Here is a 15579-nt window from a genome sequence, read left to right on the forward strand (position 1 = left end):
TATCATATAGTATTTATTTTTATATTACTTTAAATTATAACTATTTTGTTTCATATGATAATTCATGTTTACAGATAGGTTCTATTTATTATATTAGTGTGAAGTCACTATTCATAATTATGTAATATTGTTTGATATGTATTGTTAAATAATAATTGACAAATAGGAGCGATAATGATAGTATATGTGGGTAAATTTTATGTGCTTTTTTGTAAGACTCCTTCGTCTAGAGGTCCAGGACACCATCCTTTCACGATGGTAACACGGGTTCGATTCCCGTAGGAGTCACTTATTTACTGTTCTATGTTACTCGGTGTTTTTGGGTAATACTTCTCGTTGTGTCTTGATATAGCTTCATGTGATTCAAATATCCTTGATTTGTTTGCTGAATTTTTTCCTGTTTGTGATTTTTGTTCTTTATTGATAATAGAGTCTGTATTTGCTCTATTGCTTAAGGTTCCTTTCAACAGTATCTCTGAACCTTCTGAGAATAGTGGTGGTATACTTCCAGTATGTAATACTGTTATTGAATTCTTTCCATCTGTGATATCAAACACCGCACCATTGTTTATAATATATACAGATTTAGCAACTATAGTACCTCCTATTCTTATTTCTGAATTGGAGCTTGGCTGGTTTTCTAAAATTTCTGACACAGTATAAAAGAAGAGTAAATTATTTTGTATTGTTTTAAGAGTAAAGAATGTAGCGAGGCTGAATAATATAAGGGGTACCAGTAACATAGCAGATCTTTTTATCTTTTTGTTAATCATAAGGTTTGATATTGAATAAAAATGAAGCACACTGCAACCTTACAGGGAATACCTATTCTTCCTTTTTATGAGTAACAGGGGTATTTTCTTTATAATAAACAGTTATAGCAATACCTATCAATATCAAACTATTGCTAAACATTTGAGACATTGTAATATTTTCACACAGTATACAATGAGCTTCTATAATAGAGAACACTGGAGCTAATAATGAAAACATTGATATTTTATATACTTTATGTCTTGTTAATAATCCTATCCATAAATATAGAGCGAGTACCTTTCCTAGGTAGCCTAAAAAGAAGATTTTTGCCCATAAGGTAGGTTCATATAATACATCAATATTTATGGAATTCCAATCTTCTGATAGATATGATAACAATAATGTTTGAGGCAATGAAAATGTTAAAGACCACACTAATAACCCTACCTTGCTTACATAGTTTTCACCATGTTCAGAATTTAGTTTAATTATCAGGTGCCTGGAATAAAGGTTATAGATAGACCAGAATAAACAGAAACCTACCATTAGCATAAAACCTGTTAAATGGGAAGCGACATTAGGAGTTTTTAGCATTGATATAACTCCAACAAATGCTATTATGATTCCTATTTTAGATATTGTGGGTACTTTTTGCTTTAAAACAAGGCTAGCAATTATTATAGAGAATATTACATTAAATTTTGCTAAAACAGATCCTACGTTGGCATCGATACCAAGGGCAAAGGCCTTTAATGCCATAGAATATGTAAGTGGGCCCCATAATATGGAAAGTATGATGATATCTACATATTTCAATTGTCTGTTTCGTATGAAAAATGGTAGCATTGGTATTATAACAGCTGCAGATAATAATGATAATGCAAATATTGGTGGTATTTGTGAAACAATAGTTTTTTGTATCACATAATTATTTGCCCATAAAAAAGGAACGAAGCAAGCTAGTAATATATCTTTTAATGGCACTGTCAGATTATAAAAAAGATTAAACCAATATAAACAGTAATACAAAATTTTCAATAATACAACAGGAGTTTGCAATTATCATATAAAAAAATCATTTTATCTTATTATTTTATGAGTATATTAAAAGAAGAGTTTTATATTATTTTTAATAAATTAAAAGAATAGAGTAATAAGTTTAAAGTGCCATGTAAAGAAGTGCTTTGTGAGTAAGTTAAAAGAAGTGTTTTTTATAAATTTTCTGTAATTATATATATATTATTTCAACTGTTAAGTAACTTTGGCATAGAAATCTTCAATCATTTTTATTGCTGTTTTACTATCATCTTCTTTCATTATTGCTGCTCTGAAATATGAAGAATTTGGTAATGATTTACAGTACCATGAAGCATGTTTTTTGAAAATTTGAAGACCTTTTCTCTCTCCATAAAATTCAATGGTTTTTGAACAATGTTTCATTATTATACTCAGTTTTTCTTTACTCGATGGTTCTTGAGGGTTTTGATTGTTATGTTTTATATAATCTAATACTTGTTTGATAAACCATGGCCTTCCATATATTCCGCGTCCTATCATAACACCATCTGCTGATGAAATACTCATCGCATTTTTCACATCATCAATAGAAATTATATCTCCATTAACAATTACGGGAATTTTTATAGAATTTTTCACTTTTTCAGTAAATTTCCAATCTGCTTTCCCTTTATACATCTGACATCTTGTGCGGCAGTGTAAGGTTACCATTTTTATTCCTAGATCTTCTGCTATTTTTGCTATTTTAGGGGCGTTCAATGAATCATGATTCCAACCCATGCGCATTTTTAGAGTTACTGGTATTTTCACAGCATTAACAGTTTTCTCTAAAATCTTCGCTGCTCTATACTCATCTTTCATTAATGCTGATCCAGCATAACCATTGACAACTTTTTTCACAGGGCATCCGAAATTTATATCTATGATTTTTGCTCCTTTATCTTCATTTATTTTTGCTGCTTCAGCCATTATATCAGGGTCACATCCTGCTAATTGTACAGATGTCATATTTTCTATGTTAGACCTAGAGGCTTTTTTAAGCGCTTCTTTCTCTTTAATTATAACTGCATGACTTGCTATCATTTCAGATACAACAAGACCAGCACCAATAGATTTAACAGTTTCCCTAAAAGGTTTATCTGTTATTCCAGATAATGGTGCGAGTATAACGTTATCAAATTCTATATTTTCCGAAATTTTAATTTTTTTATATAACATGGCAATCCCTTTTTATTTTACATAGTGACCCATAAGAGAGGAGTATCTATTTGCAGATTCTAAGATGCTATCAATGTCTTTTGAGGTTAACCTGCGAATAAATTTCGCAGGAGAGCCAAGCCATAATTCTCCAGAACCAATTAATTTTCCTTCGGTTATAAGGGAATTTGCACCTACTATAGAATTAGAATTAATTACAGCTCCGTCCATAACAATAGATCCCATTCCTAGTAAAACATTATTTTTTATTGTACATGCATGAACTATGCACATATGTCCTATTGTAACATTATCGCCTATTATAGTTTGTCATTATCATAGTGACCAACATGTACTACTGAATTATCTTGAATATTAGTATTATTGCCTATCCTTATAAAGTTCATATCACCTCTTACAGTGGAATTATGCCATACAGATGAATTTTTAGCAATTTTTACATCACCTATTATAGAAGCATTAGGTGCTATAAATGAGGAAGAACTTACTTCAGGATATGAATTTTTGAAATTAAATAACATAGGTGATACCTATAAAGTGTGAGGAAGGATTTTATTGTAACAAATTATTTGATTATATTTAATCTCAGAAATACTTATTATATAGTTCTGTATTTTTGTATGTTCATGTATCAATATTTCTTATTTTTTATAATATATTTATATGATAGGGCTTAATGGTATTTTTCAATTAAAGCATTAAATATCAATAACTATTATTATGTTATTTCTTCTGTTTATTCCAAAGGTTTTTAGCGTTTATTTTTTTATGCTAGTGTAAAACTAACAGGATAAATACAGTGTTATATTTTGCCAGAATTTATAGCATAGACAAAAAATATAATTTTTTTTTATTTTTGGTATTGACCATAACATATTTTTGTTATAAAGTTAGTTCACATGCATAAATGAAGCGTTTGCTTATGAATGCTTGTTTATTGTTTGAAATTGTAAGAAATAAGAGTACGTCAAGACAGCTAGGTGAACTTTTTTAACTCTTCTCATTGAGGAGAGTCGGACACTTCTAGAAAGTGTTTATATTGAGAGTTTGATCCTGGCTCAGAATGAACGCTAGCGGCAAGCTTAACACATGCAAGTTGAACGAACAAATAACTGCTTGCAGTTATTTGTTAGTAGCAAGACGGGTGAGTAATGCATAGGAATTTGCCTAGTAGTGGGGAATAGCTCGTGGAAACATTAGGTAATACCCCATAATATCCTACGGGAGAAAGATTTTATCGCTATTTAGATAAGCCTATGTTAGATTAACTAGTTGGTGGGGTAAAGGCCTACCAAGGTAACGATCTATAGTTGGTCTGAGAGGATGATCAGCCACATTGGAACTGAGAACGGTCCAGACTTCTACGGAAGGCAGCAGTGGGGAATATTGGACAATGGGCGCAAGCCTGATCCAGCTATGCCGCATGAGTGATGAAGGTTTTAGAATTGTAAAGCTCTTTCAGCAGGGAGGAAAGCGACGTTACCTGCAGAAGAAGTCCCGGCTAACTTCGTGCCAGCAGCCGCGGTAATACGGAGGGGGCTAGCGTTATTCGGAATTATTGGGCGTAAAGGGTGCGTAGGCGGTTTTGTAAGTTAGATGTGAAATCCTGGGGCTTAACCCCAGAACTGCATTTAATACTACATTACTAGAGTCTGGTAGAGGATAATGGAATTCCTAGTGTAGAGGTGATATTCACAGATATTAGGAGGAACGTCAAAAGCGAAGGCAATTATCTGGGCCAGTACTGACGCTGAGGCACGAAAGCGTAGGGAGCAACTGGGATTAGATACCCCATTAGTCTACGCCCTAAACGATGAGCGTCAGACTTCAGGATTTATTTTTTGGAGTCGTAGTTAACACGATGAACGCTCCGCCTGGGGAGTACGGCCGCAAGGCTAAAACTCAAAGGAATTGACGGGGACTCGCACAAGCGGTGGAGTATGTGGTTTAATTCGATGCAACGCGAAAAACCTTACCACACCTTGACATACGGACAGCATCCCTCCGCAGGGAGGGGGTCACTTCGGGTGGGTCCGATACAGGTGCTGCATGGCTGTCGTCAGCTCGTGTTGTGAGATGTTGGGTTAAGTCCTGCAACGAGCGCAACCCCTACTTTTAGTTGCTAACAGGTTATGCTGAGGACTCTAAAGGAACTGCCAGTTTTAAGCTGGAGGAAGGTGGGGACGACGTCAAGTCATCATGGCCCTTATGGTTTGGGCTACACACGTACTACAATGGCAACTACAATGGGTAGCTATCTCGCGAGGGGGCGCCAATCCTTAAAGGTTGTCTAAGTGCAGATTGTTTTCTGAAACTCGAAAACATGAAGTTGGAATCGCTAGTAATCGCGGATCAGCATGCCGCGGTGAATACGTTCTCGGGTCTTGTACACACTGCCCGTCACGCCATGGGAGTTGACGGTACTCGAAAATGGTGGTCTAACCGTAAGGGGGAAGCCATTTACAGTATAGTCAGCGACTGGGGTGAAGTCGTAACAAGGTAGCGGTAGGGGAACCTGCCGCTGGATTACCTCCTTTTAGGTATTTATCACCTTGCTGTCTTTTAGTATTCTTGTTTCTTATATATTTTTTTTTATCTTTTTTTTATGTCTCGTAAAGAAAGGCCTATATCTCCGCATGTTATGCGTTACAGGTTCCCTGTTGCCTCTATCATGTCAATATCTCATAGATTTACAGGTATTATTGCTTTCGTGCTTACTCTGTCTTTCTGTTTCTTGTTATCTTTTAGATCTTCTCTTTTTGCTAAAGCTATTCTTTTGTATATGAAGACTTTGCTCGGGAAAGTTGTGTTGTTTTCGTATGTTGTTTCTGTTTTTTACCATTTTCTAAATGGTTTACGCCATATTTTATGGGATTTTCATATGTTGTTGGATTTAAAGTCTGTACGTATAACGAATTTTATACTTATTTTTCTCGTTCTGATTTTTTCTTCTTGTGTTTTTAAATGTTTATTTTTGAGCATATGAGTAAAGTTATCCCTAATGGTTTTTGGTTTTGGTGGTTTCAGCGGGTTACTGCATTTGTTTTAATTCCTGTAGTTATATTTTCTTTTATATCGTTTTGTAAAAATATTGATTTTTTATTACCTTTTTCTGAAGATACTTTGGATGATTTTACAGTATCTGAACCATTATTTTTCCTATTATCGTTTTTCTTTTTGATTTTTCATGGTTCTATGGGGATGCAAGTGATAATAGAGGATTATGTTTCGAATAGATTAATAAGACTTTTTTTCATTACCGCTATATATTTGATTTCTTTTATAGCGTTATTCTGCTTGATGGTTTCTGTGTTACTATAGTTTATTGTTGATTTTTATATGAAACGTAGCGATATTGATTACAATGATATTATTGGTTCTATAAAAAAGGCTATTGTTGAGTTATCCGTGAACCATTTTCTTTTACATTCTCACACTGATAAAATTTTTATGTTGTGCGAAGTTATACCATCTAAAGTAAATTTTGATTCTGATATAAGTACTAATATTCCATTTATTCTTTCTTCTTATTTAAAAAAATCACCTCAAATTATTGCAAATGATATTATAGACAAGCTGATATCATCTGAGATTTTTATAAATGTTAGTTTTGCTGGCAAAGGTTTTATAAATTTAACACTATCTAATAATATATGGAATGAATTTCTACTTTATGTAAATAACCTTGGTATAGATTATCCTGATATTGAGGTTGATATTAATAGAGGGAAACGATTGAATTTAGAGTTTGTTTCGGCAAACCCAACTGGTCCGTTGCATGTAGGACATATAAGGGGTGCTATCATATTTGATGTAATGTCTAATATATTTAAAAAATTAGGCTTTAATGTATTAAAAGAATACTATGTTAATGATTCTGGTTTGCAAATAGAAATTTTAGCTAAGTCTTTATTTGTACGTTATCAAGAAATATTTGGTATTGATACTGACATTGATAATATGGAATATGCAGGTACATATTTAAAGGATATAGCATATATTTTAGCAGAAAATTATTCTGACTCTTTATTGAATTATTCTTATGAAGAAAATTCTTTATTACTCAAAAAATTTGCTGTTGAAAAAATAATGGAGATTATAAAGAATGATCTGTCTTTATTGAAAATCATACATGATGAATTCTTTTACGAGAGTAATTTATATAATAATGATGATTTAAAAAAAAGTATAGAAATTTTAGAGACTAAGTCTTATTTGTATAAAGATATTATACGAACTCCTCCACAAGGAAAAGTTAGGGATGGTTGGAAGCCAACTGAGAATTTGTTATTTAAATCTACCGAATTTGGTGATGATGAAGACAGGGCTCTGAAAAAATCTGATGGTGGATGGACGTATTTTGCTTCTGATATAGCATATCATTATAATAAGGTTTTTCGTAGAGAGTTTGATGCTTTATACATGTGTTTAGGTGAAGACCATAAGGGATATGAAGCGCGTTTGCGAGGAATTGTTAAAGCTTTATCTAATAATACAAAGGATATTAATATTAAATTTTATAATATTGTTAACTTCATTGATGATGGAACAGTAGTTAAAATGTCTAAGCGGAATGATACTTTTTTATCTGTTAAGGATGTTGTTGGCAAATTAGGTGCTGATGCTGTACGTTTTTCCATGCTTTTACGAAATAGCGATGTTGTTCTTAATTTTGATTTTGAAAAATTGAGCCAAAATAATAAGGATAATCCAGTATTTTATGTTCAGTATGCGCATGTTCGTGCTTGTTCTGTTTTAAAAAAAGTTATGAATCTTGATGTTATAACTGATAAAAACCATTGTCATGTTGATTTTCTTCCATCTAAGGTTGAAAAGGAAATAATGAAGGATTTATTGTATTGGCCTGTAATAATACGTTCTGTTGCTACATCGTGTGAACCTCATAAAATAGTGTTTTTTCTTCAAGAACTTTCATCTAAATTCCATCAGCTTTGGCAAATGGGTGCAGGAAATGAAGGGTATAAATTTATCGTTGATGATGATCTTATTCTCACCTCTGCGCGAATAACATTGGTGAGAGCTATAAAAAATGTTATAGCATCAGCTCTAAAAATACTTAATGTTGAAGCAGTCACGCATATGTAAACAATTAGTTTGCTATTTGAATTTATTATATATTTTATCAAATAAAACTCCGAAACCGACGTTTCCGGCTACGTTTATGCTTGTGCTCATGAAATCAAATACAAGATATATGGTTAATGCTAATGACGCCATATCATTATCTATATTAAATAATGATGATACTATTGGTAGGGCAACAATAATTCCTCCTCCAGGTATTGTAACGACAGTGAAGAAATTAGCTAACAAAGAGATAAAAAACAAGAAATAAGTATATCGCGGTATTGATGAAACATCTATATCTGGAGATGTATTTAACAGTGAAAATATTATGAAGGGAATTATAAATGACTCTCCTAACAAATGAAAGTTTATTGCAGGTGGTATTACAGCTTTTGTAACTTTAGTTTCTCCAACCATATTGTCTATTGCTCTAATAACATATGGAATTGCAATATAACTAGAAAATGTAGATAGGGCAGTTAATACAGCTGGTATAGCATTTTTTATTAATCTTATAACACCACTTCTTGCTATTACAAGATAGTATATTAATATATATGTGTAACCACTTATAAAAAGCATTTTCAGTATTGGATAATATGATTTTAATAGTAATAACATAGTCCCTTCTTCCATTGCTTTAATAGCTGTTGTTCCAATTAAAAATGGGAACAATTTAACTGATAACTTATTCATAAGGAAATCAGATATCATGGTAAATTTGTCTTTTACATATGTTATATATTTATTGAAAAGAAGTATGAAAGCAGTGCTTGTTATTATAGATAGAGCAAGCGCTTGTAATGGTGTCATTACGGGTACAATATTTATTGTGAAATAAGGCTTTAATATTTTTACAGGCTCTATCTCGACAGTTTCTAATCCTATGTTATGTCCAAAAACATGAAATATAGAAAAAGATGTTGTTAGTGCTAAAGCATTTGATATTATAACTGTTATAATAAGTAATATTGTTATTTTAATTGCATTTTTCCTCAAGTCCATTATTGCTATGAATACTAACATATATACTATGAATGGTATAATAAATATCACTATATCTTTCATTGTTATGCTAAAAGCATAAACAAACGACACAATTACGTCAGTTGCATAGCTAGTTAAAACATATGAAAAGAAAAAAACAAATACAATAGTAATCAGGTGTTTCATATTTGAGAGGTTTGAAAAAATGAGGAAAACATGTTAAGAGTCATGCTTTTTATAATCTATATTACTGAAAATTCTATTCATTAGTATGGCGAAAGCACCATTTCCAATAGAATTTGCGGCTGTGAGTATGAAATCAAATATTAATATGTCTATTGCTGTCACAAGGTTAACCATGTCATCCGAGAAGTTCAGATATTGAGAAAGAACAGGTAGAAGAACCATAACAGCGCCACCTGGAACTGTTACCATGGCAAATTTTGCTAGAACCATGTACATTCCTACTATTAAAAATTCAGAAACAGAAGGTACTATTCCAGTAAAAGAATGCAACACAGTAAGAGCTATAATTGGTAAGGCTATTCCATCTCCAATAACATGGAAATTTATAGCAGGAGGTATTATAGCCTCTGTTATAGGGGTAGATTTTCCTATGGTTTTATCAACACCTTTTATTAAGAGTGGCATAGATAAGCTACTTGACAGAGTTGTTAGGGCTACTAAAAATGCTGGTATCATGTTGCGTATTGTTGAAAAGACATTTCGACCCTCAAGTATTAGATATATAATGAAAATATATGATAATATTACAGAGTTTATTAATATGAACATTGACATGTAATCTTTTATAAGTCCAAATAATATTCCTTCGTGTACAGTTTTTACTATAAAGCTACCTATAAAAATAGGTATCATAGGTACAATTACCTTGTATAACAACGTTGACGATATTTTAGATATTTTTTTTATAAAACTGTCTATTTTATCGTTATGAAATTTTATTAGGTATGAACTTGTAATTATAGCCAAGATTATTCCATGAACAGGAGAGATAATCTGTGGTATATTCAGCATAAATCGTGGTGAAAGGAAGGTTGTATTAGAAAACACTTGATCTGTGACAAGGTTAACCGCTATATTAACTGAAATAAAATAAGCAATTGATAATGAGATTATATTTGATACTATTATTAATAGCATGGTAGCTATTATGACCTTCATAGCGCTGTTGCGTATTTGAAGAATAGCTTTGGTAACTAACAAAAATATTACTATTGGTAATAGCAACATTATAATATTGCGTACTGTTAGCCCAATTCCATATATTGTAGATGCAGTTTCCAGAGATGAATATGTTCCAATGCATATGGAAGTTAATAACAATAAAGCCAAAAATAACAATCTTTTCATGTTTATAAAGGTCTGGGAAATGCTTAATTGTATGTTAAAACATCTTTCTGGTCAACTTTGTGTTATTTGTGTTATAATGGTATTATTAGTAAGTTCTTTGGAATTTGTATTTAGTGTAAGTGAATACATGTGCTATATTTAGATTTGAAAAAAATGAATTTGTAAGATAGCATTAGCTTTGCTATAGCTGTACTGTGCTGCATTTGTTTGTGATATTGTGTGAATACTATATTACAGGTAGTAAGTACTCTTTCTGTGCTATTATATTTTGATAATTTGGTTTTATATGTTGCTAAAAAAGATTGTCTTATGCTGCATTCTTATTTTATTTTTGACATCTTCTTACATACATGACCATGGTTTTGTTGTTGATGAAAATAAAATTTTGATTGGAGATACAAAGGTTTCTATAATAGATTCTTTAGGTTATCCGCCAATTGTTAATCATGATATGAATAGATGGTATTATATTGATATTAAAATAGAATCTGGAGTATTTGGTGTCACTCGTACATACTCTGCAGATATTGTATCTGTTGTTTTTGATGACTCCCAAAAGGTTAAAGAGGTTAAGAAGCATGAAGTAAGTTCTATTGTTGATAGTGTTGAAGATACTGAATATGTAGCTGAAGATGGTGGGATTTTTTCTCATCAATTTAACAATCTTGCTCCATCTGTATTGTAGTGTATTTATTTATGGTGAATTATAGTGTCTAAAACTGTTGTGACTGACTTACGTGTTGGTAATGTTGTTAATATAGGGGGGACCTTATATGTGGTGAGGAAAAAATCTGATCCTTGTAAACAGGCCAGGGCTATGGCGCATATTAATATTGATTTTAAAGCTATAAAAAGTAATAAAAATCATTCTAAAACATATAGCACTTCTGATACTGTTGATAAAATATTTGTTGAGCATGCAAAAGCATCATATTTATTTTCTTCAAACAAATCTGTTACGTTATGTGATGAAGGGCTTGATACTTTTGAAGTTGATATTGAACTTTTTGATGGCAAACATTCTTTGCTACAGGAGGGTTCTGAAGTTGAAACTCAACTGTATGAAGATGAGGTTATAGTTATATCTTTCCCTACATATATTGAAGTTATTATTAAAGATACTTTTCCTACTGTGTCAAACCAAACTGTGGGATCATCATATAAGTCAGCTACGGTTGGAGATGGGATCAAAATACAAGTTCCACAGTTTGTAAGTGTTGGAGACAAAATTTTGATTAATAGTTCTGATATGACATATTATAAAAGGTCAGAGTAGATATGAACACAACTGAAAGGGCAAGACCTTCTAACCTTCCTTCTGGCTGCTTTGACGTTATATCTGTTCTTAGGGTAGCTGCTAGAAGAATTTCTAGAGATGCTTCTGAAGTAGATAACTTAAGATCCTCTAAAGGTGGGGGTATTGATAAGTTTTATGATTCTATGCTTTCTAGGGTCTTTGACTCTGTTGATGCTTTTATAGAATCTAAATCATTGAATTTGCTAAAAGAATTTTCGTGGAAGTTTATACCAGTTGATTCAAAAAAAAATTTTATACATTCTGTTGGAAATTTTGCTACAGCAGTTATAAGACTGAAGAATAATGAACCTTATGAAGTAGCCATTAATAAGTTCGGTTATTATTCCGAAATATTATACATATATTCAGGACCCGGTAGGTTTAAAAAGGAGGATCCTTCTGATTTCGAGGCACGAAAAATTCGTGATAATAACTCAAATGATAAAGAGATTAAGGATAAAATGAAGGAGAATCTTATCTATACTGTAGATCACAATGACAATGTGTCTTATGTTGTTAACAGGATTATTCCAGATGATATACTGATTGCAACAAATCTTTGTTATAATGAATTACCCCGTAAAATTGTGAATATTAATATAAAATATTTGTGCTCTGGTTCTATATTACTTGACCTAATTAACCTGGTTAAAGGAAGGTATAATGCTCTTTTTTATACGTCTTTTGATTTTGATAATCATGAATTATGCACTGTAATAAATTTTATTGTTGATACCTCCAGGCTCAAAATATACCATAATGGTGATATTTTGCTTATATCTTCTAGCATGATTCACAAACCTATGCTTAAATTATTGCAAATATAATTAATAAGTATTATATATCATATAGTATTTTCAATAATTACTGTGTTCGTACTTCAATATGAAATATACTATGAAAGTGATATAGTTGAATTATTATTGTTTTATATGAAATATCCTGATATTTGTAATTATGGATATATGTGATTTTATTATAAACTTTGTGTTGATGAGTTCTAGGGTTTTATATGGATAATGCTATATTTTTGAGTAGTAGTATTGAAGACAATCTTCTTTTCCTTGATGATGATATATTTACAGGTAACACAGGAGAAATTAAGTTCCCTAAAAGGCAAGAAGTGATAATAGGGTCTATGGGTGTAAAAATTGGTGGTAATAACCCCATTTTAGTACAATCTATGACGTCAGGATTAAGAAGGGACCCGAAGAATTATCGTATGGTTGCAGAAGATGAAGCAAAGGAAGCTATTTCATTAGCTTCTGCTGGGGTCTGAGATGGTTCGTATTGCTATAAATTCAAAAGAAGCGATGATGGCAATACCTATTATACGTGAAAAATTAGATTCTGCTGGGTTTTCTAGCGTTCCAATTGTAGGTTGTGGTCAGTATGAAGTATCAAGATTGATTGATGAATATCATGATGAATTTATTATCCTAGATAAGTTGCGTATCAATCCTGGTAATGTAGGGTTTAATAATAAAAGGGATATAAATTTTGATAAAATAATAGAAAAGTGTGCAAAATATGATAAGGCAGTACGCATTGGAGTGAATTGGGGCTCCTTGGATAAAACCATACAAGATTACCTTATGTCCCATAATGCATCACTTAAGAAACCTCATTCGAGTGAGGTGGTTCTACGAAAAGCGCTTGTTATGTCAGCTTTAATGAATGCACAAAGAGCAGAGAGAATAGGGTTATCTAAAAATAAAATTGTTATTTCATGTAAAACAAGCCTATTTAAAGACCTTGTAATTGTTTATACTGCGCTTGCAAAATATTCTGATTATGCTTTGCACCTTGGCCTTACAGAGGCTGGTATGGGTGATAAAGGTATAATATCTACAGCATGTGCATTATCTGTTCTGTTAAATAAAGGTATAGGGGATACTATTAGATGCTCTATTACTCCTGAACCTGGAGCAGAACGTTCTAGGGAAGTTAAAGTATGCAAGGAGGTACTGCAATCTTTACAGGTTAGAAGTTTTGAACCTAGAATAACTTCTTGTCCAGGGTGTGGTAGAACTAACAGTACTTATTTCCAGGAACTTACTTTGAAGGTAAAACAGTTTGTTGATGATAAAATGAATACGGATTGGAAAGGATTCGATGGCGTGTGTGACTTTTCTGTGGCCGTTATGGGTTGCATAGTAAATGGCCCCGGAGAAAGTAAGCATGCTAATGTAGGCATAAGCCTTCCTGGTTATGGAGAGAAGCAACGAGCAGCTGTATATGTTGATGGGAAACATTATATTACCCTGAAAGGCGATAGTATTGAGAAGGAGTTTTTTGATATAATAGAGAGCTATGTATACAAAAATTACCTTGAAAATAGTAACGTGAGTTGAAAATTATATGTTATTGCTATTAATCTGTATAAAAACCACACCGTTGATATTAGCAAGGAATCGTTTGAATTAGAGTGTGATATATTCTGAAAGGCGATAGTATTGAGAAGGAGTTTTTTGATATAATAGAGAACTATGTATACAAAAATTACCTTGAAAATAGTAACGTGAGTTGAACATTATATGTTATTGCTATTAACCTGTATAAAAACCACACCGTTGATATTAGCAAGGAATCGTTTGACATTAGAGTGTGATATATTCTGAAAGGCGATAGTATTGAGAAGGAGTTTTTTGGTATAATAGAGAGCCATGTATACAAAAATTACCTTGAAAATAGTAACGTGAGTTGAAAATTACATGTTGTTGCTATTAACCTGTATAAAAACCACACCGTTGATATTAGCAAAGAGTCGTTTGACATTAGAGTGTGATATATTCTGTAGTAGTAATATGGGTTAAATCTAATCTATTTGATGTATTAGTTTTATGTTGATGTCTTTATTAACTTCATTATGTGAAATAACAACTATATTGTTGTTTATTCTACTGGTTAACTCTTTAATGTGATATCGTATTCCAGGTGATGTAAGCAATATTATGTGTTCTTGTGTAATGCTGTATTTTGCATATGTTGATTGTATTTTATTAATTAAGTCTTCCATTCTTGTTGGTATTAGAGATATAGCTCCGTTGTTTATGTTGTTTCCTATGTCTTGTTCCCATTGCCTGGAGAGTGTTATTACAGGCATTACGTTTGCTTCGTTAGTATACATAGATGTAATATTAGATGACATATGTTGCCTCACATGCTCGGTAATAGCTATAGGGTCTGTTGTATTGTTTATAATAGAAGATATAGCACTTATTATTAGTACCATATTTTTAATAGGAAGTGATTCTGATAATAGATTCTCACATATTTTTTTCAACAAGTTATAACTTATTTTACTTGGTACCATATCATCAACAATTTTTTGGTTTGACCTAGGAATTTTTGCAATAAGTTTCATTATACATGAATATGATAATAGTTTGGATAAATTATTTTTAACTATCTCAACTATATTAGTTATTATAACCATTTCTGGTTCTACAGCAGTATAGTTTTTCATTATGCATTCTTGTTTTTTATTTTTAGGAACCCATTTGACTTTTATCCCAAATGTTGGATCTGTTCCTTCAATACCTTCTACAGAGATTGGTTTATTATCAGACGACATTACCATTAGCTTATCAAATAAGCATTTGTTTGTGCATTCAATATTATCCTGTATGTATATTCTATATTGATCTGGTTCCAGTGATATATTGTCTGATATACGTGCTGCTGGCATTATAAAGCCCATTTCGGATGCGAACTTAAGTCTAGAAGATTTGATCCCTTTATTTATTATTTCTGCTAATTCAGATAAATTTTTTCCTAATTCTATTTTAATATCATGTATTGTTAGAGCGTTATCTATACTTTCTGCATCTACAGATTCT

The 15579-nt window shown here is 31.9% G+C and overlaps 2 protein-coding genes and 1 non-coding gene across 3 annotated transcripts; 2 read left to right on the forward strand and 1 right to left on the reverse strand.

Moving 5' to 3' along the window:
• Positions 1-2007: 2007 nt before the first annotated feature.
• LOC145208378 (putative tRNA-dihydrouridine synthase) lies at positions 2008-2991 on the reverse strand. Its single transcript, XM_080078902.1, has one exon. It carries the CDS (start codon positions 2989-2991, stop codon positions 2008-2010), a length of 984 nt encoding a protein of 327 aa, XP_079935028.1.
• A 1040-nt stretch (positions 2992-4031) lies between these two features.
• LOC145208380 (small subunit ribosomal RNA) lies at positions 4032-5523 on the forward strand. Its single transcript, XR_013854677.1, has one exon. It is a non-coding gene; the product is annotated as a small subunit ribosomal RNA (ribosomal RNA).
• Positions 5524-6951: 1428 nt separating this feature from the next.
• On the forward strand, positions 6952-8097 carry LOC145208379 (arginine--tRNA ligase-like). The gene is made up of 2 exons (XM_080078903.1): positions 6952-6964; positions 7217-8097. The coding sequence occupies exons 1-2, from the start codon at positions 6952-6954 to the stop codon at positions 8095-8097; spliced, it is 894 nt and encodes a 297-aa protein (XP_079935029.1).
• The last annotated feature ends 7482 nt before the right edge of the window (positions 8098-15579 follow it).

This window comes from Phallusia mammillata, unplaced genomic scaffold, assembly GCF_965637545.1.
Source record: "Phallusia mammillata unplaced genomic scaffold, kaPhaMamm4.hap1.1 HAP1_SCAFFOLD_231, whole genome shotgun sequence".
In the NCBI taxonomy this organism is placed as follows: Eukaryota; Metazoa; Chordata; class Ascidiacea; order Phlebobranchia; family Ascidiidae; genus Phallusia; species Phallusia mammillata.